The sequence below is a fragment of the Pteropus medius genome, unplaced genomic scaffold, assembly GCF_902729225.1.
Source record: "Pteropus medius unplaced genomic scaffold, Ma_sr-lr_union100, whole genome shotgun sequence".
NCBI lineage: Eukaryota > Metazoa > Chordata > Mammalia > Chiroptera > Pteropodidae > Pteropus > Pteropus medius.
Genome location: NW_024349797.1, coordinates 1,347,204 through 1,374,957, shown reverse-complemented (window position 1 = coordinate 1,374,957; position 27,754 = coordinate 1,347,204). Strand labels below are relative to the sequence as shown.

Sequence of the window (27,754 nt, the reverse complement as noted above, 5' to 3'; positions counted from 1 at the left end):
AAGGGGGCTCTACCACCCATGGACCCCTGGAGCCACCAGCCCCACTCTGAGAGAGGACCCAGTCTTTTCGTCTATTCTTGGACCACATAACCGAGATCCAGATGGGAACTTCGCTGATTTACCTGGCCCTACAGCCACATGAACTGCTAAGAGGAGAGCCTGCTGGCAGGTGGGATGTCGGGGAGGGGGGTGGCGGGGGCAGGGAAGGGATTCTGTGAACCAAACTAGGAATTTTCAAACTCTGCTTTGCCTTAGAATGACTAGAATGCTTGTTCAAAATACAGATACCCAGAACCACCCCAGGGTATCTGTATTCTTAATGAGCATCTTAGATGATCCTGATACATCCTGTGTTTCCAGAACCAGTAACCCACACAGTTGCTGAGGAAGCTCTCACCAGCTACTGATATAGACCATTTAGACCAGGGCTGTGCATTAGAATCATCTGTGAAGATTTCAAAAAAAAACAAACAAAAAACTCTAAACACCCATACCCCACCCCCCAAAGAAACAAAACAATGCCTCACTGCCAGAAATTCTGATTTAATTGGCCTAGGGAGGGGACTGGGCATTCATAATTTTTATAAATGTTCCAGGTGATTCTAACATATGGGCAAGGTTGAAAGCTAAGATCTTCATTTGTGAAAACCAGTGGTTCCCCAAATTGCGGGGTATACAAAATGATTTGCTCTGAACAGTGATTGGAGTAATGGAATAATGACTAGAAACAACAATTCTCTGATCAATGATGTCCTGTGAAACAAACTAAGTGGCAGAAATAGCGGAGAAATGTGAAAAAAAAAATCTGTATCTTACTCTCAGGAGGATTCAAGAGGATAAACGTCAATAGAACAGAGCAGGCTACCAAGAAAAAGGAATCCAAGAAATATTAAGAATTCCTAGAAGTGAAAAGCATGATTGTCAACCACTCCTCCCAACACTCAGTAGGAAAAGAAAAACTCATTAAAGTATAAAATCACAGAATGGAAACCACTGAAAACCAAACTGGTGACTCTGAAGAGTAATCCAAGGAATTCCATCCTTGAATAGAGAATAAAACGGCTAATAGGAAAGAGAAAAGTGATGTGGTTGCTCCATCCCAGAATTCCTACAAAAGGATTTCCTGAAAAGAGAGGACAGAATGGAAAAAAGAGTAGCAGTAATTAAAAAAAAAAAAAAAGGAAATAAAACATACCGAGTTAAAGAAAAATTTAAGTTCTCGGATCAGATTAGAGGGGATGACGTAGGGCATGTTTATTTATTTATTAAAATGCCAGGTCCAAAGAACTTAATATATTTTTACGTCCTAACAACTTAGTTACTATCTGAAATAGATACAAATGGGAAGAATAGTGAATATGTTTACGGCATTCTTAAGCACATGCGCACTGTTGAGTGCCGCACATCTCAAAACTGGAATCAGATTGGACTCTGCCACCCTCATTTCCTATCCCACGTTGATTTCTATACAGTGCTTCACAGTAACTGCCCTGAAACCTCAGCTTTGCCACCGGAGGGAATGAAATGACGCCACCGGAGGAAATGGAAAATGACCGAATGTTGAAATCAGAGAACTATCTTAACTAGCAGTTTATGCAGTATCTGAAATATGCCACACATCACTGTGTTTCCCTCGAAGATTTAGAATGTCCCGCGGTAACCCTGTGAGGTCCTTGACGATGGCTCGGGCTGCCTTGGTGAGTTTTGGGAACCATGGCATTAGACTATAAACACAGGTTCTTTCTGGAAAATGAGATTGGGTGGGACGAAGAAAATTTTCTTTATTAAGCATGTCTGATTAGTTTGGACATTTTAATAATAAGCACTTCTGACTTTTATTACTCTTTATAAAGTTTTTCCATTTCAAGAAAAGAAGCCAGAAAAAGAACAAGCGTGAAAGGGAATGAAAGAGATATAAAGAAATGAGAAATGAAATAGAAAGTCTTCTAGCAGAGGGGCTGAGGTGCACGGGCCCAACACCCCAAATTTGTCTGTGCGTTTCCTTCCACCATTTGTAAATGTGGCCCATGTCCATCTGTGTTCCGGCTCCTCACCTATTAAGGAAACACACTAACTTCTCTCACATGTCAGGAGCCTCTAGATGGAACTCCCACTGCTAGTTACTCAGGAGAGCAGAGCATTGAACACCACAGCTCTGGAACTCTCTCTGCCTGGCTTCCAGTCCTAACTCTGGCAGCTACTCGCCGTGTGATCTCAAGCAAGTTCATTAACTCCTCTGTGCCTCAATTTCGTCATCTTTCAATAGTGAGAATAATAATGTTTACCTGTTGTGGGGGTTCCAGAGTGGTCCCCGACCTTTTTGGCACCAGGGTCTGGTGCTTCTATGAGAATCTAATGCATGATGATCTGATGTGGAGCTGAGGCAGTGATGCTAGTGCTGGGGAGCAGCTGCAAATACAGATGAAGTTTCACTCCTTTGCCCGCTGCTCACCACCTGCTGTGCGGCCCGGTTCCTAACAGGCCATGAACACATACCAGTCCACAGCCCAGGGGTTGGAGATCCCTGATGTAAGACACTTACTATATGGCTAGTCCTGAGTACATGCTGGCTATTATTGTTGCTGCTGAATAATATATTTTTTAAAAAATTGGCCTACAGATTCTTTCCCCTCCAGCAATCAGAACTAGGAAATGTGAGGGACTGTCCCTGTTTATCATGACATCCACAGGGTCAGAAAGAGGCCAGAGGGAAGCCACAAAGGATCCATGTACGAATCAAAGCTATAAGGAGGTTCTTATAGCTTACACCACCATTAAGCAGAACTCAGTGGGGAAGTGACTTGAGGAGGTTCTGTTCTGGTCATCAAGTCAAATTAAGATAGGGGATAATGTAATGTCACAATCTCACAAATGTTTTCCACATCTCTCCCACTCCCAAACATTAAAACTTTTTTTTTTTTATTTACCTTATTTCTATGTCCCATAAAGAGATATCGTCACTGATCCAGGGATTGGATGGCTCGGCTGGCGTTATCAAAGGATCGTATTCCACATACTGTTCTGTGTAAGCGATTAAGCTGTAGAACGAGCAAAGAAGAGCAAAGAATGCCACTGATTTCCTATGAAAAATTTTTATTCTGTTTCACATAAACATTATATCAATCTTAACATAATTCTAAACTAAAGGGAAAAAATTACCACCACTCCCACTTCCGACAAATTGAACTGTTTTCATCTGCCCTTGTTCCCTTCTCATTGTGGACACATGGCCTTGCGTTACTGCAATCACAGTCTTCAGATGGACTTTACATCTTTTCCCCTCTTAACTCTTTCCCTGAACCTTGGGGCATCCCTCCCTGGTTACGGTAGCCTTACTGATACGCTGGTCTAAAACTGCTTCTGTATAACCCTTTAGATGACATATACTACAGATCTCAAGGCGTCTGGGACACACAGGATGCTACAGTTCCTCCAGGCTGCCAGCCCAGCATTCCCAGCTGGAAGACTCACTTATTGTAAAGACTTAAATCCTGGCAAAGCATAGGAGTTCATATAAGCATTTTTCCAAAAAGCGACTTCATTTTTCTAGTTATAATTTAAATAGCCATATAATCTTTTTAAGTACAAATTTTATTTTTATCAAAATGCATGCAGTTAAAACAATAAAATAGCATTAAATGATTTCACATACAAAACCAGCAATAGCAATGATTTTTTTCCCTCCTATTCCTCCCCACAGAGGCATTCACTATCTACCCTTCTGTTTCTTTTAGCATTTATCTGTATATTTCTACATTTAATATTTTTATAGTTGCTCTTGATTTATCAATTTTAGATGAGAATTTAACTTTCTACTTACCAATCCCCAACTCCCCATACCATTTACTCCCAGGATCTTCCAAATAGATTTATATATCAATTTTTGTTAAATCAATAGTCAGTGTCCACAATACTGAACTAGATAAAAATTATTTGCTGCTGACCTAAGGAGCGTATTACTTTTTACAAGTGTTCTAACAAATCTGTAAAACATCTAGCAATAATTTTTCCATATCTTAAATACATCAGATAATCAATCAGTTCTGTCTCCCTGTTTCCTGGAGGCCTTCTTTGTCAACAGGACAAAGTTTTGAGTCCTCTTGCTCCAATCTGGACTGTTTGCTCTATAGGCTTGATGCAAAAATCATCATCCTGGGACTTCCTTCACATATGTGTTGAAGCCCATGTTTCCTGGATTCCATGTCTGTCTATTGGTTTTACTCCTTGGTTGTGTTGAAGCACATCCTTTAGTAGTTTCCTAAGAAAGGAAACTTACCACTACATATTTGAGTCCTTGCAGGTCTAAAAATGTTTCTACTTTATACTTGAGTGATAGTGCTGGATATGGAACCCTAGGATAAAAATAAGTTTCTTTCAGTATTTTGAAGGTTTTACTCAACCTTTTTTTTTTTTTGCATTCAGTGTTACTATTGAGAAGTCTGGATTCATTTTGATTCTAAATAGTTTCTTTTCTCTCTGGAAACTTAGAATCTTCTCTCTATTGCTATAGTTCTCTGAAATTTCACCATGGCCCTTGCTGATTGTTTTTATTCTCTGTGCTGAGTACAATGTGAAATAGGCAAAAAAAGTATTTCCCAGGAATATTACATTATTTCTTTGCTAATGTCATACCCTTAATTTTTCTTTCTATAATTCTTTTTAGTTAAATATTGGACATCCCAAATTAATATTTTTCCTAAATTTTCACTCCAATTTTTCTTTTTTGTCTTTTTGACAGTTTTCCAACCTTTCTCTATTTTTTTTTTTAAAATGTGGCTCTCATTTTCTTAAGTTTCCAGAGTTCACTCTTATTATCATAGTATTTAGTTCTTGTTTTGTGGATGAAATATCTTCTCATATCTCTGAAGATATTAATTCTATATTTTTATTTTCAGTTTCTTCTGTTTCTTGAATAGTTTTTTGGTTCCTTCAAGTTTCTTCTTCTGTTTATTTGTTTTGATCATATTCCTTCACATTGGGTTTTCCCTTGAGTGTCTGGAAAATCTCTAGACATCCATTTGTGCTAAAGAGTGATGTACTAAAACCTTCTTGGAGGCTCAATGTGTGCATGGACAGGACCTGCCAACTGAAGGGCTTCATTGTTGGGTTATGGGACAGCTTGCCGGTCTTTTCACTAGATCTCCAAATGAGGAATCTGCGGTCTTTCCTCTGGAGATATTTATTTTTATCTAGATCAGGGGTAGGCAAACTTTTCCTGCAAAACCCAGAGAGTAACCACGTTAGGCTTTGTAGGCCAGATGGCTTCTGTTGCAACTACTCAGCTCTTCTGCTTTAGCACAAAAGCAGCTGTAGACAATTCTTTTTTTTTTTTTACTTTTTAATTTTTATTATGCACAACATAATACATTGCATGGTATGCAATACACTGTATAACTTTCTAGCAAGGGTAGATAAGGCTGAGTTTTTTTTCATCAATCAGGAAAATCCATCTTTAATCAATGTTCTCCAAATCCTCTGACACACGGTGATGACTAACTCTCGCACCTGTCTCTTTCCATCAAAGCCCACTGATATGAATAATAGGCAACCCTCTTTCTCTTGCCCCTCTTAGTGAACTTGCGGATGCGTGCAGTGGCCACTCTGGGGATGAGTAAGCACGCTCCCAGGATGGCATCTAGGGGAGAACCACGAACCACAATCGTGTCAGGTTACCAAGCAGCAATTCTTAAATGAACGCATGTGGTTGTTCCAATAAAACTTTATTTCCAAAAACAGGGAGTAGAGTGAATTTGGCCCAGAGGTTGTTGTTTGCCAGTCTCTTGCCTATGGGCATACACATTTGGCTCCTGCAGGGCTGTGAGTAGGACAGGGGAGAGTCCCACAGTTCGGTGTGTAGACCTTTGATTAATTCTCTTGTTTTCGGCTGGCCCTTTATGATGTGTTGTGCCTGAGTTCTGAGCTGATGTGGCTCGATTTCTCTGGAGAATAAACTGCCTATCCCCTGTGGTGGTAGTAATTGGGGAGAGACGGTCCCTAGTGGGGCAGGGAGGCTCCAGAGACAAACTTTATCCATCCTGGTGGGGTTAGCCCCAAACCGCATTCCTGCCTTCCATTGTCCCTGGTGCCTTTAAGAGCCAAGACCAGATTTTGTTGGGTAAACTGGCTCACTCATTATAATACTCACACCCCTAAGATGTAGGTTCTGTTCCCATCCATTTTTTAAAATTAAATTTTGAAGTATTTCAGGCATACTTCAAAGGTATAAAAATAAAAAAGATAAAAAAAAAGTATAAAAATCTAAGACTATCACCCTTGAACTCAACACCCACTTAAAAAAATAAAACATTACAAATAGAGATGGAGGCCTGTGGTTATACTCCCCAATTCCTTAGACTTTATATCTTTGACACATTTGTTGAAACCATTAATTTATTAATTTGTTGACCTCGTGAGTTCATACCATTTTTATTCCTTTTCTGATATCTTGATTTTGGGGAGGGAGAGAAGATAAACATATGTTCACAATACCGTGTTGAGTGAATTTTTATAATTTACATAATCATTTCCTCTACGTTAGACACAAACTTTTAATTCTTTAGTATACATAGTACTATAGAACACTATTGTTCACATTGGATTTTCCATCTTTTGGGTTATTTATTTAGAATTAACATTCATAAGTAGAATCATGTGGGGCCAAAAGGTATGGAAATTTTTATGGCTATTGATCCACTTAGAGAAAAAACAAAGCTTTCCCCTAAGCATTGCCAGCTTGCGTGTCATATTCTCTCTGCAACGGCAAATTCAGAGCCACATTTCTTACTATTGAATTGCAAAGGGCAAGCATGACCCATTCGCTTACTGCTGAAAATGTGAAGAAATTAGCCAGTCGTTCCATCTCACTGCTACTCAAAGTGTGGTCCACAAACCAGCAGCGGAGCTATCACCTGGGAGCTTGTTAGAAATGCAGAATCTCAGGCCCCTCCCCGGACTTAGAGTCAGAAGCTGACTCCAGCTATTCTTGAGCTTAGTAGCATCTCTGTGCTTCCTAGAGTTCAACTCTGCAGCCCCTCCTTATACTCTGTGAGCCAATATATGCTCCTTTTAGCTGAATCGAGTTCCAGTTGGGGTTCCATCGCTCAGAACCAAACTAATACAGCAGAAACAGCGGTGAAGGTGATGGGAATGTGAAGTCAGGTTCATTGAGGTAGCCCTCTGGAGCACTGGCCAGAGAGGTTTCCTCTTTCTAGAGCATGCACTTCCTTGCAGTGCACACACAAGATGAACAGGCTGCTAGGGACACACGAAGATGATAAAAAGGCCAGGCAGGCGATGGGGGAGGTAGCGATGGTTGATACAAAGTACCATTTGAGTCCAAAGTCAATATCGATAACGACAGAAAGGCGAAGTAGGATAGGAAAAACACAAAAGAGAGACATGGAAAGAGCTTTATCGAGCATCTGGCACCCAACTGTCTGTGGGGCATTGCAACTTGAGTGCTAGTGTATGTCAAGCGTTCTACAAAGCTCTTTCCACAAAAGCAGAATTGGGAGGTGTTGCAGACTGAATTGTGTTCCCCCAAATTTCATATGTCTAAGCCCTAACCCTCAATGTGACTGTTTTCGGAGACAGGGTCATTAAGGAGGTAATTAAGGTTAATTGAGGTTACAGGTGGGGACCTAATCTGATAGGACTGCCCCTATAAGAAGAGGAAAAGCCCAGAGCTCTCTCTCCTCCGTGTGAGCACAGAGGAAAGGCCATGTGAGGACACAGGGGGAGGGCGGCCAGCTGCAAGCCAGGAAGAAGGTTGTCACCAGAAACCAGCCCTGCTGGCACCTTGATCATGAACTTGCAGCCTCCAGAACTGTGAGAAAGTAAACGTCTGTTGTTTAAGTCACCTAGTCTTTGGTATTTTGATATGGCGGCCCAGGCAGAATAATACAGGAGATGGAAAGAATAAACACAGAAAATCCAGAGGAAGTCCAGGAGGAACAATATTTCTCTTTAAGCATTTTTAACATCCCTGCCCCCTTACCTCTGCCTCCTTTTTATTAGTATATGGTTTTGTTATTTTTAATGATAAACTTACACATCATTAGAAGATGCTAACGTACAGACTGTTAGCAAGCATGCTACCCACCATCATCAGGAACTTTGAAATAGTTCTTGGGTGGAGGTGTGGAGCTGGCTGATTTGTCCACATACTGCTGCCCATGTGCTTATAGTAAGTGGCAAAAATTTGCCACATGGAAGTCAGGGGTACATTATTCAGCATCTACAGGTGTCATGAAATAGTGACTAGCTTTCTAGATCACAGGAAAATGCTGGCACTGAGCTAACACCAAAGTCATGGCTCCTACATTAACCAGTCATGGGTTATTATATATACATGCATATTATATAAGGGGTTATTATACATACATTATGTATATAATGGGGGCTATTAATACAGAAACTTTCCAACTTAGATTGCTAATTGTGTTCTATCTTTGATAAACCTGGAGAGGAAGAAAATAATAAAAGAGAATTTACAAAACTTAGTCCAACAACTTGAAAAATACTGAGAAAAAGTTTTAGATTTTATCCTCTCTCCCTTAACAACAACAACAATAATAAAGACTCATAATTTTGCTACAGATTATATAGAACATGACAAAAGAAGTGTGACAGGTAAGTTAGAGAAAGAGGAGATGCTGTCATTATGGGTTGAGGGGTAACTAGGAAGAAAGCTGAGAGAAAACAGAAAACAGAAATATTTGGTCTGTGACCCAGGTCCCTGATCCAGGGCTCCTGAAACCCTTGGAATTTCCTTGGTGATAGGAGTGTCTTTTGTTCAAATGAGGTGACCCTTGGTGGCCTCCTGAATGGGGGCTGGTCACCAGAAAGACCAAGCCATGATTGGAAGCTTGGGATTTTAAGCAGCACCCTCTTCATTCTCTTGAGAAAGAGAAGGGCTGGAAATAGAGCTAATGATTGATCATGCTTATGACTGGAAGCTTCCACAAAACCCAAATAGTCTGGGTTTGGAGAGCTTCCAGGTTGGTGAACACATCCATGTACTGGGAGGCTTACATAGTACACACCCCAACTCCACGGGAACAGAAGCTCCTGCACTGGGGACCCTCCCAGACCTCCTCCTACATATCTCTTCGTCTGGCTGTTCATCTGTATCCTTTATCATATCCTTTAATACATTGGCAAACATAAGTGTTTCTCCAAGTTCTGTGAGCTACTCTAGCAAATTAATCGAACCCAAGGAGGGGGTTGTGGGAACCTCCGATTTGTAGATAACCTGGACAGAGATTGTGGGTAACCTGGGGACCTCCTACTTGGGATTGGCTTCTGAAGTAGTGTGGGAGCAGTGCTGTGGGACTGAGCCTTTCATCTGTGGGATCTGATACCATCACCAGGTAGCCAGTGTCAGAACTGAGTTAAAGTGTAGGATACCCAGCTGGCGGCAGAGAGTTGCCCACATACTGGTGTCAGAATGTTGTGAGTGTGAGCGCAGTGAGGGAGTAAAGGCAAAGCCCTGGCAAAGGAAGACTGGGGTTTCCCCTACTCAGAATCCCAAGAGTGAAGTACATATATGGAATTTGATCTACAGAGCAGGTGAGGGGGGAAGATGAGGGGAAATACTCTTAGGCTCCAGGGAAAAAGGACAGTGAGGGTTGGCCTGCAGTGATTAGTCAAGGGAAAACAAGGCACGGGATGTAAAGCGTTATGGCATAGTGATCATCGTCCCTACTTTAAAAATTCAATAAAAATGTGCTAAAACACTCATTAGGAAATCAGGGCCTCTAAGTGGGAAGAAAGCTGTAACGTGGAAAGAAATGAACAGGAGAGTCTATTTGCACCCACTTTGGTACGTGCAGTCTCTAAGCGATGACGCAGAGAAGGAAGCCAGACAGGAAGAGGAGCTGAGTCAAAAAGGAAGTGAGAAGCAGAGCAGCATGGCAGAGAAGGAAGAAGAAAGTTTAGTTTCCATTGACTAATTAATTAATCTAATTTGTTTTTCACCTTGGAAGAGGTGGGGAAGGAGAGAGAATATTAAAAAAAAGAACTCCTTAATTGCAGGTCACCCAGAGAAAATATAATCAGTAGAGAAATTTGGGCAGAGTGAAGGGCTGTGAAAGTGAATTTGGCCCCTCTGCAAGAAGAGCATATGCCAGGCTGGGTGTCACAGCCCTTCTAGATTTTGGTCTGGATACAATCACCCTGACTGTGTTACCTCTCACCTTTTCTTTTCTGTCACCTAATGTGGGTTGGGAAAAGGAGTAGCAAGGAGGACCCCAAGGTGTCTAGAATCACATAAAAGCAAAATTGTAATGACCTCTTTGGCTCCTTTTTTCCCCCTTCTCTGAAACTATCATTAGACATTAAGTTCATGGATTTCTATCACCCCAGCGGGGTTTTAATAGACACTTAAGGTATTCAGTCCCTTGTTATCCTAACTCATTTTATTAATTACGTTTCATAATCATGTAGGGTTAGGAGGCAGAGGAGGAACCAGCATCCAATTTCAGGGAACAGTGGTGATCTCGAGATGGTCAAGATGAGGATAAAAAATCAATTCGGCAGTCAGCTGTGATGCACGAATGGCTCCCAGGACAGTGTCAGGGTGAGCCAAGTATAGGAGCAAACATACTATGACACAACTCTATCTCTCCATGTGGGGCAGTGTGTGGGGGGATTCCTACAGTGACCTGCTCAGTGCCACTGTGGGTAGGGAGAAGTCTCTGGGGACAGCCAGCAAAACACAGAGACTTTCCAGACCATTCGGAACTAGAATATAAATTTCAGTATTCTAAAAGTTGGTTTGTCAAGTGTTATAAGACTTGGGTGAATAACAAAGGAACTCCTTGAGGACTCTCGCAAAGAAGAGCAAGACCTCTTTTATTTGGCAACTTCCACTATTAGAGAACATAGGTGAGATAAGTGACCAAAAGGGTCTCTGAGCAGAGTCTACGACGAAATAAACTCTTTACCTCAAGGCTTGTCATCTTTCCTTGTGACTTGCTTTAGCCAATAAAATGAAGCAGAAGTGCCTGAGTGCCAGTTTCAAGCCTCAAGAGGCTTGACACATTTCTCTGTCTCTTGAAATCCTGCTCTCTTTATGTGAACAAGGTCGAAGTAGTCTGCTGAAGGTGAGAAACCATGTGAGGGCAGCTAGCTGTCCCAGTGGAGGTCATCCTAACCCAGCTGAAGCCAAACATGTGAGAGAGACCAGCCAAGATTAACAAGCTGCTTACTCAACCCTCAGCTCCACACAGACACCAGGGGAAGCCCAAGAGAGCCAGCTGGCACACAGACACGTGAGCAGCAGTAAATACCTGTTGTCTGAAGCCACTACATTTTGAGGTGGTTTGTTACTCAGCAATAGCTAACTGATATACCTGTTATGCTACGGATTGGAAATAGTGGTTGGTGAGGGAGGAGGAAGGGCTACTAAAGACAAGGATGTTGACAGGAACAAGAAAACAAAACAATAACTAAAAAGCAGAGACTTGAATAACGTAACGGTCTGGGGTAGTTTTGGGAAAGGGAAGCAGTTTGTGGCACTTTATAAGACCCTGATCACTGACAGAATTTTAAAGTACAGTATAAGAACACTGACCCCGAGTCATCAAGAGAAATGAACTGAAATGTATGTCCTTTTTTAAGAAGGTAAGCTCATGAGCTAGATTTAAGACAGATTCTCATTTAAAATAGTTAAAATAAAAAGCTTACGGTGGTATTATTTATCTGGAGAATTCATTTGAATGAGCAGGGACCATACTTCCTGAAGCAAAAATTGGGTAACATCTCAGATGAGCTTTTTACTATTTCCAGGTGTAAAAGGAAATGTAGTTTGGTTGCCACGATGTTGGCATTTTGGGAACATTTAACCACTCATGGGGACGATAGAATAGAATAGTTGTAACTGGGATGATCTGTGAATATCTATACAGAAGAGCCAGCCTCCTCATGTACGGCCCCTCCCTCCTCAAAGGCACCAGATTATTAGTGTCATAGGAGGCAGCCAAGGGGGACACACATCTTGTGGACAGCAGGACCAGCCTTAGGCAGCAGGCAGGGCTCTCTGTTCATGAGATTGAGAGAAAGGCGAGTGGGGGGGGGGGTGTGGAGAACACAGTAGCACAAAGCTGCCACCTGCAAGGCCAGCCTCCTCCTTGGCCTGTGCCTTGGTCCTCAGAACACCCTACACCCTGTTCATTCCATCTCATGCATTTGAATTCTGCTCCTTTCCAAAGCACCATTAAGCACCTCACTAGAAGATAATAATTGTTCACATTCACGGCATGTATAGTAAGTGCCAAGGAATGGACCAGCTCATACCTGAATTAACTCATTAACCCTGTAAATTAACTGTTACTTTCCTTGTAAAGATGAGGCACAGAGGCACAGAGAGATAAAGCTACTTGCCCAAGGTCACACAGGAAATGGCAGAGGCAGGACCCAAACCCCTATGGCTGGCTCCACACCCACGCCTTAAATTGTTTTGTTCTGCTCCTTTAGTTCTCGAAGTTTCCTTATTCCCTTCCCCGCTGGACCTGGCTGCCTGCTTTGACCCAATCCCGACTCTTGCCGTTTCAGAGGTTGGATCTGTAAGATCATCAGCCCTCCCACCACTCTCCAGTGTCAATTCTCAGGAACTAAGTGAAAAACAGGATGGACCTGCTCTCAGGGGGATGAGGTCCTTTGCCTGATGGCTTCTGGCTAATTACCTCGGCTCACCTGGAGCAGGCACAGGGAAACCAGACCCGGCATAGGGATGCATATGCCCACCTGAGATGGCTCAGCTTTCACCCCAGGTGAGCACAGCAATCACACCCAAGGCCAGCTGCCGGTGCCACCGCCTTGTTCTCCACCCCCACAGAGCCACCCGACAGACCAGGGCTCCAGGCCGCTTTATGTACCGCACACACCCGGCCCCTCTCCCTCCTCCTCTCTATCTGGGAGTTTCCTTGTGGCTCTAATGAGAAACCCCTGTGTCACATTGAAAAGTTGCCAGATATTGCTGCTGGGAATAAAATCAAATCTCCTCCGGGCGGAGACACAGGGAAGCTTCAAACTGGGGAGTGAGGAGTGGCTGGTTGGAATAGTGTCTTCAGTGTGGCAGCCTCTCAAGTGTAATGAGATGGCACCAGGTGGGGCCCCTCCCTGACCGCTGGAAAACAAACAAACAGTGGGCCCTGCCAGCCTCCCCTCCCCCACCTCAGCTGTTTCTCTTTCCCCCTCAGCACACCTTCCCAGTGTGGGCCTCCCTCATGCTGACTGGTTCAGGCTCTTTCCTCACACCTCAAGGATAAGATAAAGCTGGGTGAACCTTCTAATGAGAGCTCTCAGGTCCATCTGAGTGACGGACAGCGGCTTCACCAAATCCTCAGAGACCCGGGCAGTCCACTTGCACATTATTCAAAATGCAGTTTCTTCAGATCTACCTGAAACCACTGAATCTGAATCCCCAGAGCTAGAGTTTGGGGATCTCTATTCCTCAGTTCCCTCCCCTACCTGGACCATCATGCTTAAAACCACCGGACCTGAGCAACTAGCCCCAAGGAATGATGGTCCCACATATACTCTCCTGGGATTGCAAACACTGAAGCGCCCTTTGAAGGCTCACAGCATAGCAGGATGGCCATTCCTGTCCCTTTTTCACAGAGAAGCTTCTAGTTCTTCACAGGCTATGACACCAATGGAGTCAAGGTCATCCCAGCTATGTCACACAAAGGCACTCTTCTGGGACAAAAGCAACCACAGCAAGATTTAAAAAGGAATGTTATAGGCTGGTACTGTGGAAGCCCCACGTTATGGCAGTGGGGTGAGGTGGCTCCACAGCCTACAGAGTTAGCTGAAACTGTGACTCCAGAGCAATTGGTGTCTAGGTGTACGCTGAGCCCCAGCCACGGCCACCTTCTGAAGCAGGTACATCAGGAGTACCGGTGAATCTCAATGGGGTTGATTCTCTGCTCTTCTCCATAGGGGACATTTGGCAATGAATGCAGACATTTTTGGTAGACACAACTGTGAGGTGGAGTTTTGGCATCTAACAGATAAAGGTCAGGGATGCTGCCAAATCCTATAATGCACAGAACAGCCTCCTGCAACAAAGAAGTATTCCATCTAGAATATCAGTAGTTACATAATTGAGAAATCCTGGAATAGCTACGAGATGCCATCTAAGACAAGAGCCCAGATCCAGAGACGTCCTTGGTCACCTGAAGGCAGAGCATTAATTCAGGTTTTGGGTGTGGGAGTAAGGTTTTCTTAGCTTCCACTTGTTATTTATCTAGAAGGAAGTTTCCAACAGAGAAAGGCTTACAGTCTAAACACACAGCCAGCCCCCTGGGGGAGCTGGGCTTACAGACCCACTTTACTCTGATAGCCAATAAATACTAAGACCCAACTGAAGCCCCTGATCCTTCAGATATTGGTCATCGCGTCAGCAGCAGCACATGGATGAGTAAAGGTTCAGTTTGGGGCTGCCTGATCAGATTTAATTCCATGTAGATTCCCCAGGTGGTCTCCCCTCCTCGCTGAGAGTTCAAAAACAGACCATTTAGTTGACAAAATTGAGTCTCCCATGAGTTAACGGAGTGGAACCAGCTACAAGTGCAGATTGTAGCACAAACGCTCCTGCAGAAGCCAGACTGGAGGTGCCAAATATTTTCTTTACAGTTGATTCAATGCAGTTCAGTGGTTGACGGTGTGTGGAGGCGGAACGCCTCCTGATGGTCCAGTCCCCTCCTGTTTGTGCGGCTAACAGCGCAAAGGGCACACAATTTCTTTCTCCCTATAAAGTGAATCTGGATGTTTTATAGCTGAAAAGGCAGCAATTTCATTTAAATTAATCGAGAGGCTGAAGGCAAAAGTGCATCATGTACCTTTTAAGGACATTTGACCTTGAATGACAGGGTACCATGGCCACCTCCTGAAAAGCTTCAGCAACAGAACGTTTCTTGACATCAGTCAGGGGAGGTCTGCTACTTAGCTGTACTCACACAGGCTCTGTGGTTTTTTTCATCTATCAGTTTTAGGAATGTCTACGGTCTGCCTCTTCGCGTGGTACACACTTGTTAGCCATACCCCGTAACACTTCTCCTTTGTTAAATTAGAAGAAAGTAGTAATTTTACTAAGCGGAAACATACCTTTCAGCCACTTTCGACATTTTTAAACAATGTCTGTCAATCTGTGCATTCAAAAATGTTATCTGGAGAAAGACAGAACAGAGGTGTTAAGACCAAACTAGAAGTTTTTATTTTCCTTTCACCCCAGGAATCCAAATCTAAAGATCTAAACTCTTCCTCTGCACAGGCTTCAACCCTCCAGCTTTGCACACCAGCAACCACTTTGCCCTTTTGAAAATTCCTGCCACCGTTAAGATTCATTCACACTCTACAAGTTAGCCTATGTCACATATCCTCCTGTACTGTGTTACTGCTTAAGTCTTGATTTCCAAAAGAGATGGCAAACTTAAAGGCAGTATATATTCTTTAAAGCTTAACAATAACATGGGCAGGTAATACATACACCATAAATGTCTGGTTTGACTTATCTCCTGTGATCATCCCCTGAACATCTGTCACATTCACATCACACTCATGTGCTTGACGTACTTGACTAAAATCATCAAACAACTATTTTGCATACTTCTGTTTCCTCTTCACCACCCAATAATAAATAAGCTTGTCAAGAGCAGGGACCTACCAATTTACTTCTTTGGGTTCCTCCCACCCCCAGAAGCCAATAAAGTGTAATGTAAGGAGTAGACCTGAAGTTACTTCATTACCAGTGAGCCCCAGAAAAAAGTGATGTAATTAGCCATTGTCTGCTGACCTGGGTTGACCAATTAACTCCTCATCATAAAGATAACATTGAACCATATAATGCTGAGATGATATTGGGAGTGGGGCTTGCTTTATTTGTGAACTTTACTCTTGTATCATAGCAAAGTCAGTGGCGTGAGCGGGCTGACTCTGGAAGGGTATTACAATTTTAAGAAACCTCCCGCCCCAGCTTCTGTGGGAGACCTGCCTACAGCAGTCGCCCCACAGCACGGGGATAACTCATTAACATCCTTCTCTCATCACTGCTGGAGGAATTCAGTAGAGAATTTTCCCTCTCAAGCTTCCACGGGTTCAAGTCACCCACAGCTGGGTTCCACTATGGTTTCCAGGAACTCAAAGCTCCCTCAGCCTTCAGAGGTGAACATTCAAAGGGTTTTCAAACTGGCCATGGCTCCTCCTGGGAGTGCAGGAGTCCATTCATTCACCTGCTTCCGGACGTCCTCTTTTGTGGTTTTCCTGACTGGCTGACTGGGCATGTGCACAGGGCTTTGTGACTGGGACTCTTCTGTCACGCCGTACACTGACTAGAGAAGAAGCAAGAAGATAGAATTATGCACCCTCAGAGTCGAAGGGGCCTTAGGGGCCAGCTATTTCGACCACTTATCCGATACTTCCAACCCTCTCAGTGACATCCCAGCAATAAATGATTGGCCTCTGCTTGACTTTCTCCAATGACAGCAACTCCGTCTCTTGAGGCAGCCTCTCCCATCTGTGGGGTACCACTGTTAGAAAATCCTTACTGAGCTGAACCGGTCTTCTTGTATATCAGTGATTCTCCAAACGTGGTCCATCTGCAGGGAATCATCTGGGAGTACTTGGTAATGACGCACATTGCCGAGCCCTACCCGGGCCATCTGGTGCCCCCTCCTGGCACTCCTGAACCAACCTGGGTGGGGCTTGGGAATCTGCACTTGGATGCAAATGCCCATGTGATTCTGAACCACAAAAAAGGTTCAAGAACAATTGCTGAAGATTATGCACAAAGATTCCCTCTAGACTTTCTCTTGGCCAGCAGATGACATGCCCATCAGGTACAAAGTTGAGATGGCAGGGTTTCAGAGTTTTTGCTTTTAAGCTCAGCAGTTTTCTGGCCTCAGTTTCTCCACATGCTCACAGCTATGGCTACCTTTTAAGCTGTTCCTTGTGTTAGAGACAATCTTTGCTTTGGGAAAGAAACAAAACCTCAAAGGGTATACAATGCACAGCTGAAATCTATAAATCAAGAAGGGCTCAGATAGGGTGGATGTGGGCTCCACGAAATTTTGGAATAAAATTCTAACATAATTAGGTGGCCCTTAAATGAGGACATTTTAAGATTAACATTATAAAATATAATACAATGGGCGTCATTATCTCAATGAAGAATAAAATATGTAAGTAGATTCAAGAAGTAGATGTATATGTCATGTCATATGTATGAGAAAATGAGAGGACTGGTCATCTGGGGACACATCTCCAACCTTTAGAAATGAACATTATGGAGGACAGACGTGTTCTCCCACAATATGGTCCCTGGTGCTGTTGCGAGATTGGGGTGTACTGACTGTGGCAGACTGAGTGTGGCGCCCTTGGATATGCCGCGTCCACTGCCCCTTCAGCATAGTGAAACACAAGTGATCACTGGCTCATTCACAGTTGAGCAAGATGGCGATTTGAGTTTGGAGGACCCAGCTATATTAAAAGACTTTCAAAGCACCAAGCTCACCTTCCCCTGTGGGATTTCCATACTTCTTGTTCCTCTAGTTTCCTTTCCTCTCTGCCTCTTTCCAGAGCCAATTGCCACTTACCCTTCAGACCTCAGCACCTAGAGCCTATTTTGGAAGCCCGTGGAAAGCCCCAGTCTAGCGCCCCCTCCAGGCACTCCTGAACCATCCTGTACTTTGTTAATACAGCCCTCCTGGCACTGTTTGTTGCCCGCAGGCTTTTTCATCGCCATGAGGCTGTGGGCTTTGTGAGGACGGCATTTCAGCAGCAAGAAGAGCGCCAGGCACATATCAGCCACTCCACAAATATTTGCAGAATAAATGAATGAAATGGTTTCAAAGTATGAAATGGGGTAGAATTAACAAATAGCAAATTATTGTTTGAACAGTACTAGAAATGAAAGGGCCCTTTGGATCAAGAATTTTTAACTCAGCTAAACTAGCGAACCTTTTTAACCTTTTGCGGGTTCTTCAAACGTCGACATTTTCTGATATCCATTTCCGTGGTGTTCACACAGCCTGGCTGAGAAAAAAAAAAAAATCATCACATAAATTACTAAGTGAAAATCATCCTTCCAATTTAGCCCCAGTGGGTTACCTGTCATTATCTTTCTCATTACAGATAATGCACGATTATCTCTATTTTGCCATTTATAATTTTTTTACAAAGATGTTTCATCTTCAATATGTGTTCCTGTTTATATAAATTTCCTGAAATATAAAAGCTTACCTCATACTGTCTAAGGACGACACGTAGACGGTATTGTGTACAGTGGATAAGAGTAAACTTATTATTCGAAGTTGCAAGGTGGCATCAGTCACAGCCTTTGTTATTTTACGTACCTAACCATCTAAAAATACTCCAAAATCCGGACGGGGAATTACTTCTTTGTTTTTTCTTTTAATCGGTTTTTTAGGAAGGCCGAAATAGTTTATTCATTTTAGCTCCATTTCATGAAGGAAATGCGAGATTTGTTTTAATAACATGAAATTATAAGTAGAGTCAAACCTCACTATTCTCAGACTTCATATTTGTGAATTTGCCTAATTGCTAAAACTTATTTATAACCCCAAATCAATACTGTGATGCATTCGTGGTCATTCATGGACATGTGCAGAGCAGCAAAAATTGGGAATTGCCTGATGTGCATGTTCCCAGCTGAGGTCAGATAGGGCGACACTCTGCCCTCTTGTTTCAACTTTCATGCTGGAAACAAGTGTCCTTTTCCAGGTTTATCTAGTGCCACATTTTGCACATTTCTGTTTTTATTATTGTTGTTGTTGTTGGTGGTGATTATGTTCTTTAAAATGGCCCCCAAACATAGTGCTGAACTGCTGCCTGGTGTTCCTAAGTGCCAGAAGGCTGTGATGTTCCTTACAGAGAAAACACTGGCATTAGGTAAGCTTTATTCCAGGATGAGCTATAGCGTCATTGGCCATGAGTTCAGTTGTAATGAATCAGTAATATACATTAAGGTGTCTTTAAACAGAGATGCCCATTAAACAAGTTTATGTATTAATCAGTTGATGAAATGGTTCCAATGCAGTGGTTCAGCAGTGGTTTAGCATTCCCTGATTTAGTGTTTGCGCTGACTTTATGGAATGTAACTACTGTGAATAACAAGGATTGGCTGCATTTGAAAAAGAGTATTCTAAGATTTAGAGCTGAGTGACAGTAGAAGTGGAAATTGCTTGTTTTGGGACTATAAACTTCTGGGGCCCGAAGGTCACCAGGTGGAATTCCCACAGCTCTCCCATTTCCAATTCCATATTTTCATGGATGGATAATTTATAAAAGGTAGAATTGACATACATTACAGAAAATCTACTGAGATTATATGAATGAATGGCAAAATTATGTCACAAAGCTTAGCGGTTTTCTTAAGAATGAGACATCTGGTGGCTAAAGATAGTCATTTCTTTCGAGAGGAGGAAGTGGGGAAAAAGAAATCATCGTAGAGAACCAAGCAGAGCTTTCTCACCACTGGCCGGTGGACATCCCAAAAAGCCCGTTCTTGACTATCCAAAATTTTTCTTTCCGTCTTGTCCTTTTTCCGATCAATCCTGAAAGCGTAAAAGAAGGAAAGCAAAGGCTTTTGTATTGTTTTTCCTCTGGCCCTTGCCCCAGCTTTCTGCTCCTGTTTCTTGAGCTACAGCACACAGGGCAACTGACACTTGTGTAGTCCCTGCTCTGTGCAGAGCTGTAAAATATGAGTGGATAATGCCCTCAAGGAAATCTCAAGAAGTCCACATGTGGTGAGAGACCTTCTTTTAGGTTAGATTGCAAATTACTGTAGACGTGTCATGAACATGGCAGGCCTAAGGAGAGCACAAGAATGCAACTGTGTATTTGCATGATTAAGATATGGATTATTAAGAACCGAATCATCCATGATACGTCCCCATCAAAGTGGATACCGTGTACTCGAATCATAGGAAGGAATATAACCACAGGCTTTTAGTGTTTCATCCTCAAATCTGAAAGTTTTCTTTGGATTCAGAGTCAGTAGAAATGCCTTCAAATGCTGCAATTACATGTTTTAAGAGTCACTTAAGCCATCTGGCTTTCTAAAAGCAGAGTAATAGTCCTGGCGTGTGACAAGATTCAGGAGGCAAGTATCACTGGCCTCAGCTGGGGGAGGCACAAATTGGAAGAGGGAAATTACAGATGACAAAGACAGATTCTTTATGGTCTGATCAGGAGCAAAGATTAGAGCCTTTAAAATTAAAAAGTCTGTATTACTTCACATTATCTCTTTAAGTAAAAAGTAACTCAGATTAATTGCCATGTAACTTCTGGTTCTTGGCTCTCTTGGGAGCCCTTTAGTTTACTGGACTGAAATAAACCCATAATCGCCCTGTGATTTTTGTGATAATTACTGCGTACTTAAATGGCCTACAATTATAATGTAATCATGGAGTTAATCAAAAAAGTTAATCAAGAAATACCATATATGTTCAAAGTGACAATCTCCCCTCCTTTTATAACATGCGATGCTGTGTGATTCTAAAAGTACAAATTATCACTCCTTTTTGCTTCCAGTCGCATGAGTACACGGGCTCAATTCTGCCTCCTTCTCGCCTACTCACTCACCCTCCTGCTTTCTCCTTCCTCAGGGGCCAGTCCCCCTCCTGCTACAGCTCAGCACCCAGTGCCCTGGGCCCACCTCCCTCAGCAAGGGGAGCAAGGGGGTGGACAGCAGGTAGCTGCAATCACGGGTAGGGGAAAAGCGGAGACTGCCCAGGAAGAATGAGAACCATGGCATCGTGCAGGTCTCTGGAGCCAATGACCTCGAGTCATTTTAAACTATGACCGCACCTGTGATCAGTGCTCACCCTCACAGCCTGAAACTCAGCCCTAGGCCATGGGCTGCAACACTGCTCAGGTAATGCAAAGGGGGTCCTCTGAAAACCCACGGGGGTTCTGCTCAGGTCCAAGTGGTACCCAGAGAAAAGACTGACCTTCTCCCGGCTCAGCATCCCTTTCCTTCCCCACATCTGTCCCATTCCTGTTAACACTCCTGGCGAAACCAGAGACCACTTCTGGAAAGGACAAGAGGGAACCCAACCTGAGCAAGTCCATTTCCCAGAATCAAAAGGATCTGGTCGACAGCCATGTTTGTGGGCTGGGGTACACATACTGCCCACTTCTTATGTTTCCTTGGAGGAGGAAATTTCCACTATACTCCCTAAGAGGGAAAAATATGGGGAAAACACTCCAACTTTTCTCCTTCTGTCATCTCTTGTCCTCCAGGGGAAAAGAGCATTTTAATTTATATGAGGATTTGAAAGAAGATATTGAGAAAGCTCAGGCTGATCCTTTCTGAACACCTGTTCTCTGCATGTAGTAAGCTTACAGGGGTCAAATCTGCACAAGGTGGTGGTGGCGGGGGGATGGTGCGAGGCTGCAGAAATCTAGCTCTGCCCGCAATGGATAACTTTAATTCCAGGGTTAACATCTGTAGTCACGGATCCAAAGTCATGTGCTATAATCTAGCTTTTATCAGTAACAATCTGACATTTTGGACTCCAAATGTCTGAATCTATGCCTTATTTCAGATTGGTTCTGAAACTCTCCAGGGTGAGGGTGGGGTAGGGGTGACTTGTTGGCCTCCCTCAAACACCACCATGTTTTCCTATGAAGACAAAACCTCCAAAGCTACATGGTCTGATGTTTATCAGCCTCTGAGCACAGAAGAATAATTGGACATCTCTTTGGAAAATAGGTATGTCTTCTCATAACCAGAGTTGTACATTTTGGAAGAATCCCATTGCCTGCTAGAACACACACTTTTGAAATTATTTTAGAGTGCCATTGGTTACAAAGATGAAACATCCATGTTGATCTTGCTTTCTACTCAGTTGCTCCCATGAGAGATGACAGTGACTAACCACAGCCGGCCGTCTGCAGAAGGCAACCCCGCTTTGGCAACCCCACAATCACACTACTTCCAAATTCCAGAGACTTTTTCTCTTTGCAAGTGTCTCTATTAAGTTCACCTACTTTACTTGTGCTTCTGCTTGCATAAAGATGAATTCCCACTTCCTTGCAAAGGCCCTCTGAAGTCTTGCTAAGTTTTCCTAATGAGATATAAAAATGAATGAGAAGGGATTCATCATTATAAGTTTGCACATCAACACTTATGCTTATTATAAGGCAGTCATCTATTTTGGTTACTTCCAACAAAATAGCTGGGCTCTACTTTAAATCCACTGGACATGAATCCAATTTGACTTTGTACCAGACTCTGCTGTACAGAGCAGAACTATTAATATTCATTTACACACCCATTAAGTCTGAAGTCCCTTTGGTTCAACCGATTCCTCTCTTCTGTGTGTTTTAGAAGAACACAACTCTCACTCATAAAGGCTATTGAAGATAGGGAGAACCCTTTGTGGCTATGCATGCAGGATTTGGGGAAGGGACAAAGGGGTCTTCGCAACCTACTGGACCCCTTCAAGAGCAAAGCTAAGAATGGCTTTCTGAAGGCTCGGCTTCCATCAGGAGTCTCAGAAGGGGGCAGGAAAGGAGAAACCAGAGGATCTGGCATTCATGTCTTTGAAAGTCCAGATTCAATAGTGCAAAAAGAGGGAGTGTCTATGTTTGTGAAAGGAAAACCCAAAAATAGAAAGAAAGAAAATGCATTCAGAAGAAGAGGGGAGAAGCCTTTTCTCTAACTCTGTAAACTTGCCTAGTGGCACAACAGGACAGTGAGGAGGGGTGTTTGACAGGTCCCCTAATGATCTGCCTAATTCTGATGGAATGTAAGGCTGGAGCCCACAGTATGCTATGTATTTTCATAGAGCTCATGCCAACACTAATTGATTACCCTCATCAGTGGATTATTAATATAAAAGGAACTTCAGTTGAAGATCAAAACATTAAACTTAGTTATTGCCAAGGCTTGGTGTATAAGTACCTCCAAAAAATTGTTCTTTTATTCTTCCACTCTTTATAAGAAGCAAAGCTGGTAATGCCTAAATGCCAGTCAACTGGGGAGTAGTTATATAAATTATGACAGTCATGCCATGGAATACTAGGCAGCCATTAAAGATAATAATGTAGATTATTATTGGTGACATGGAAATATTCCCAACATACTTACAGTATAAGATGGGAGGTGGGGAAGCAGTTTACACAATAATGTTTACAGTATGATTCAAGTTTTTTTTTTTTTTTGTAAAGAAAAAATGTATGTACAGAAAAAAGCTTAGTGGAGAAGGACTGCGGGTTATTGTCTCTCCTTTCTTTGCTGTTTGGATTTGTTTTTACAGAGAATATATAATCAGAAAAAATTAATAAAATCACTGTATTTGAAAACAAAATACCTTTTTTAGTTTCTGACCACTTTTAGGCAAAACTTTGACCTCAAAGATCATTTTAATGCCATATTCTTTACAAATACCAAAGCAGGACATACTATGGCAATAGAAGAGAAACCTGAATAAAACAGGAGTTGATGCTGTCTTGTTTCTACTTAGAACCTTCTCTAAAACATGGAAAATACAGGGAAGAGAGATGGAGGATGGAGGGGCTACGTACTTCTGCCGTCTGGGTCTTTCCTACAGGTTGTGTTAGGGAAAGGATGTAGTCAGGTCGAAGTTAAAGCACTTTGCACCAGATGCACAAAGGGTGAGATAGCAGTCTTCTGAGAGGGGTGGCTGCAGGCGTGTAAGGGCAGATGGGTGGCAGGGGCTGGGTACCCGGGATGCTCAGCTCTACAGAACAGCCATGCCAGGGTTTGCTTGGGACGATCATGGTTCAGCATATTTGTTTAATGGCTCCCACTGAGAAGCAAACTTTAGCCAGGCTCCTGCATTGAATCCTCCTCCCCTGTCTCCCTTCATGCACAGGTCCTGTGATGCCCATGGGATCAAAGGGGTAGGGGGGCCGTGCACTGGTCCTGCTCTCCGATGGCATGCACATTCCCCTTGGACGATAGAGAAGGGAATGATAGCTCAGCAGGTTGGTTGGCCTGGGCGCAGGTGCCCAAGAGTGACGAGGTCTGGCAGAGTGGGACCTCATGCTTATTTTGAAAGACTAAGATAGCGAAATCAGGAGGGGCATTTGGAAGGCGGGTGGATTTGAAGGAGCTGTTAATCCTGGATTATCCAGAGAAGGATATTTCACTCTCCTTAATGTTGACCCTCCTCCTAGCTGCTGACCCTCAATCATTTCATGGCTCAGCAGCATTTTCTAAAATTAAAAATGTTAAAAAAATTATCTCTGAGTCCTCAAGTTCTCTGAGCTTTGGCTCTGTTAAATGGGAATGGATATGAGTGTGGTGGTGGGGCCTCCAATTCTTGCAAGGAATCATGTGTTGTGAAGGTGGAGGGGGAGGCAAGCTGGGAAAGTATATACCTCATATGTTATATATCTATTTTATATTCGGGATTGAATTTGGTCTTCAGATTCTGCCTCTACTGCCAAGCACAGGTGAATGTAATTTTAAAAATTATCATATATTAAATTTAAGAAATTATTATGTAGTAAATTCCCTTTTTTCCCCTTTTGGCATACAGTTCCGTGAATTTTAACATATGTATATGTCATATAATCAACACCACAATCAGGATACAGAATACTTCCATCACCTCCCAAAACTCTCTCAGGCTATCTCTTTATAGCTACATCCTACCTCTACTCATAACTGCTGGCAACCACCACTGATCTGTTTTCCTTCATGATAGTCTTGTATTTAGAAGAATGCCACATAGATAGAATCATACATTTTGTAATCCTTTGAAACTGGCTTCTTTTATTCAATATAATGTCTTTGGTGCTCATCCAAGTTTGCATGCATTAATAGTATGTTCCTTTTCACTGCAGAGTAGTATTCCACTGAAAAGATATACCAGTGTTTGTTTAAACATTCACCTGTTAAAGTGCATTTGGGTTGTTTTCGGCTTTTGATTATCACAAATAAAACTGCTACACACATTAGTGTATAGGTTTTAGTGTGAACATAAATTCCGAACTCTCTAGTGGGATTGCTTGGTTATATGGTAAGTGTATATTTAACTTTATAAGAAACTGCCAAACCATTTTCCAGAGTGGCTGTACCATTTTGCATTCCCAACAGCATTGTAGGAGAGTTCTAGTTGCTCACCATATCCTCACCAGCACTTGGCATTATCGGTATCTTTTATTTTAGCTATTCTAATAAGGGCGTATTAGTATCTCAGCATGGATTTAATCTGTATTCCCTAATGGCTAATGATGTTGAACGTCTTTTCATGTGTTTATATGTCATCCTATGTCCTCTTTGGTGAAGTGTCTGTTCAAATACTTTGCCCATTTTTAAGTCGAGTCGTTTTTTATTTCTGAGTTTTGAGAGTCCTTTATATAAAGATATAATTTTATTGTGATGGTAAGAGGAGCTGAGAACAAAGGAGAGGAAATAGAGGGGACTTCCTTTCCACTGTCTGAAAGGGTTTGGGGAGCGAAAAAGGGAAAAATGTGAGTTAAGACAGAGTTGTAGATATGTTTTCACTCTCCTCCCACACCTATCCTAGAAAAGAATCATACTTACTGCTTCGTAGTCTGCCAATTCCAGCCTTGCTTTATTCTGCATTGTCCTCTTACAGAGATAGATGGCTGAGGGAAGAAGAGAAATCACAACACATACAAAACCAGCAGTGTGGTGGAATTATAAATGCATCCATTCATCTGTCCATCCACTCATCCAGCCAGCCAGCCAGCCAGATCAGCTGGCTAAGTGCTCAGCACTGTGCTGTGAAGAATATGTTTCTATGTGGAAACCATGACACCTGACCTCCCGGAATCTTTCTGCAGGTCAGGAACAGATGAGAAACCCATCTTCCAATCCTGACAACTCCCCTCCATCTTTCTAATTCTGCTTCACCCCAAACATCCTTCAGCAAGGTGATCTTTCTCAAATATGAGCATGTTACTCTCTTGCCTAAATGCCCTGCATTGACTCCTCAGTGACCTCAGGAGAAAGGTTGGGCTCCTTAAGGTAGCATGTTTGGTTCTTTAAGATTCAGTCTTTGCTTATCTCAGCAACCCCTTCTTTTCTGCGCTCAGGCAAGCGAGACTACTCAAACCCTTTCAGCTCCACTCCTTTGCATATGTGTTTGCTGTGTGGAAGGCCTTTCCTCCTCTCTCTTCTTCCCCTCTATCTGGCAACCACCTACTAATCTTTGAAGACCCAGCTCGGTGGTCCAGATAGCTTGCTGTTACATCTATCTATCCTCAACCATGGAACCTAATTCCAGTGAACTGTAACTGTGGATCTACTAGACTGTCCCTTGTTCTAGGATGAAGGCTCTTCAAGGGCAGAGGCTATGCCCTACTCACCTCCAATCCCAGTACCTAGCACTGGGGCATGGCCTGCCAGATGAAGAGAATGGACAGTGAAAAGGGCGGACAATTTAGGTCCCTCTTCCCCAGCTAAGGACGTGTTCTTGAACCTTGTTTGCTAGGACTTCCTTTCTCACACACGGCCTTCATTACATCCTCTTCCTACTTCTGCTCCTTCAGTATCTTACTTCTCCAGTGCCACACAGACTGAACCAAGGGAGACAATAGATAAATAAACAATAGAATGACTTGGAGGGAAGGTCAGAGAGCATCCAACTGTTGTTTGACAACTTAAGCACACTAGGATATCTACTCGACTTCTTTCTGGATTTACAAACCTACACCATGTTGTCTGAAAAATTTACTGATGGCAACCTATGATACTTGCAGCTAGGAGCCTACTCTGGTGTAGGCTAGAGTAGGAGCCCCCACTTTGCATACACCAGTCGAGTTGCATGTAGATGAGAGTCAGTTGTATTTGTTCTCAAATCTGTTTATGTTAGGCACACCTGTTATTTTAATAACGTAAGTTCATCATAATGTAAGTAAATATTACATACACTGATGCAATTAATTGAAAAGAGAGTTGTTTCTATGAAGACACAGTTGAATGGTTTGAAACAACTTGATAAAGGAGAGTTGGCTAAGACAATTGCTGATGACTTTGGTACAGGTGAGATAACTGAAAAAAATGGGAAAAAATAATAAAAATTTCAAATGGGTCAAATACAGTTTGCTTCAAAAAAGTGTTTTTAAATTCTTGATGTGCTTTAAAGATGCCCCAAATGGATGGTTTATTCTGAGTATGGTTTATTTAAGAAAGAAACTCAAATTATTGGGACCCACAATCAAAGAGACTCTTTGGTCCTACCTTAAAAGGCTGCCAAATGAATGTTCCTTTGTATATCACTCATTAACATGAAATGATTAAGATATGTACATATCATTTTTCATGATTCTCTACTTACCAACTTTTCCAATGAACCAAGTAACTACACCTCTCCATTGTGTCGGTAAAGAAGTGTTTTCTCTATTACAAGATACATCTCAGTCTCTTGGACCACCAGCTATGCAGCCTGTGGAATTGGGGGCAACCTGAGGCAGGAAGCCCAGCAGGCCAGGTCTCAATGACCCAGGAGCAGTGCAGGTCAGTGGAGTGTTAACAATGCTGCCTCAGACAGTATTTTGTATTGGCCAAATGTGAAACTTGGGAAAGTCTAAGCCAGATCTGGGCTCTATTTAGGTAGAAGCATCCTGAGAAATTTCCAACTCATCTGGGGCAAAATGGAACAGCTAAATTATAAGTTAAAGTACCACACACAGAATGAAAAGCTGGTATCACTCCTGACGACCATGAGTTACATGATCGCATGCTTTCAGCTCACTTGCTCTGTGGCTAATGTCACATAATGGGGAG

The 27,754-nt window shown here is 42.6% G+C and overlaps 1 protein-coding gene across 3 annotated transcripts in view; it reads right to left on the bottom strand.

The window, feature by feature from the left end:
• RGS6 (regulator of G protein signaling 6) overlaps positions 1–27,754 on the bottom strand; it is a 442,000-nt gene that overhangs the window by 50,889 nt on the left and 363,357 nt on the right. For all 3 annotated transcript variants that reach the window (XM_039883699.1, XM_039883696.1, XM_039883698.1), the window contains exons 7-13: positions 25,547–25,611; positions 22,018–22,094; positions 19,496–19,577; positions 17,962–18,036; positions 16,236–16,334; positions 15,112–15,173; positions 2,928–3,038 (exon numbers count right to left, since the gene is read on the bottom strand). In XM_039883699.1, coding sequence (XP_039739633.1) covers positions 2,928–3,038; positions 15,112–15,173; positions 16,236–16,334; positions 17,962–18,036; positions 19,496–19,577; positions 22,018–22,094; positions 25,547–25,611 — 571 coding nt within the window. The remainder of the gene's footprint in view (positions 1–2,927; positions 3,039–15,111; positions 15,174–16,235; positions 16,335–17,961; positions 18,037–19,495; positions 19,578–22,017; positions 22,095–25,546; positions 25,612–27,754) is intronic.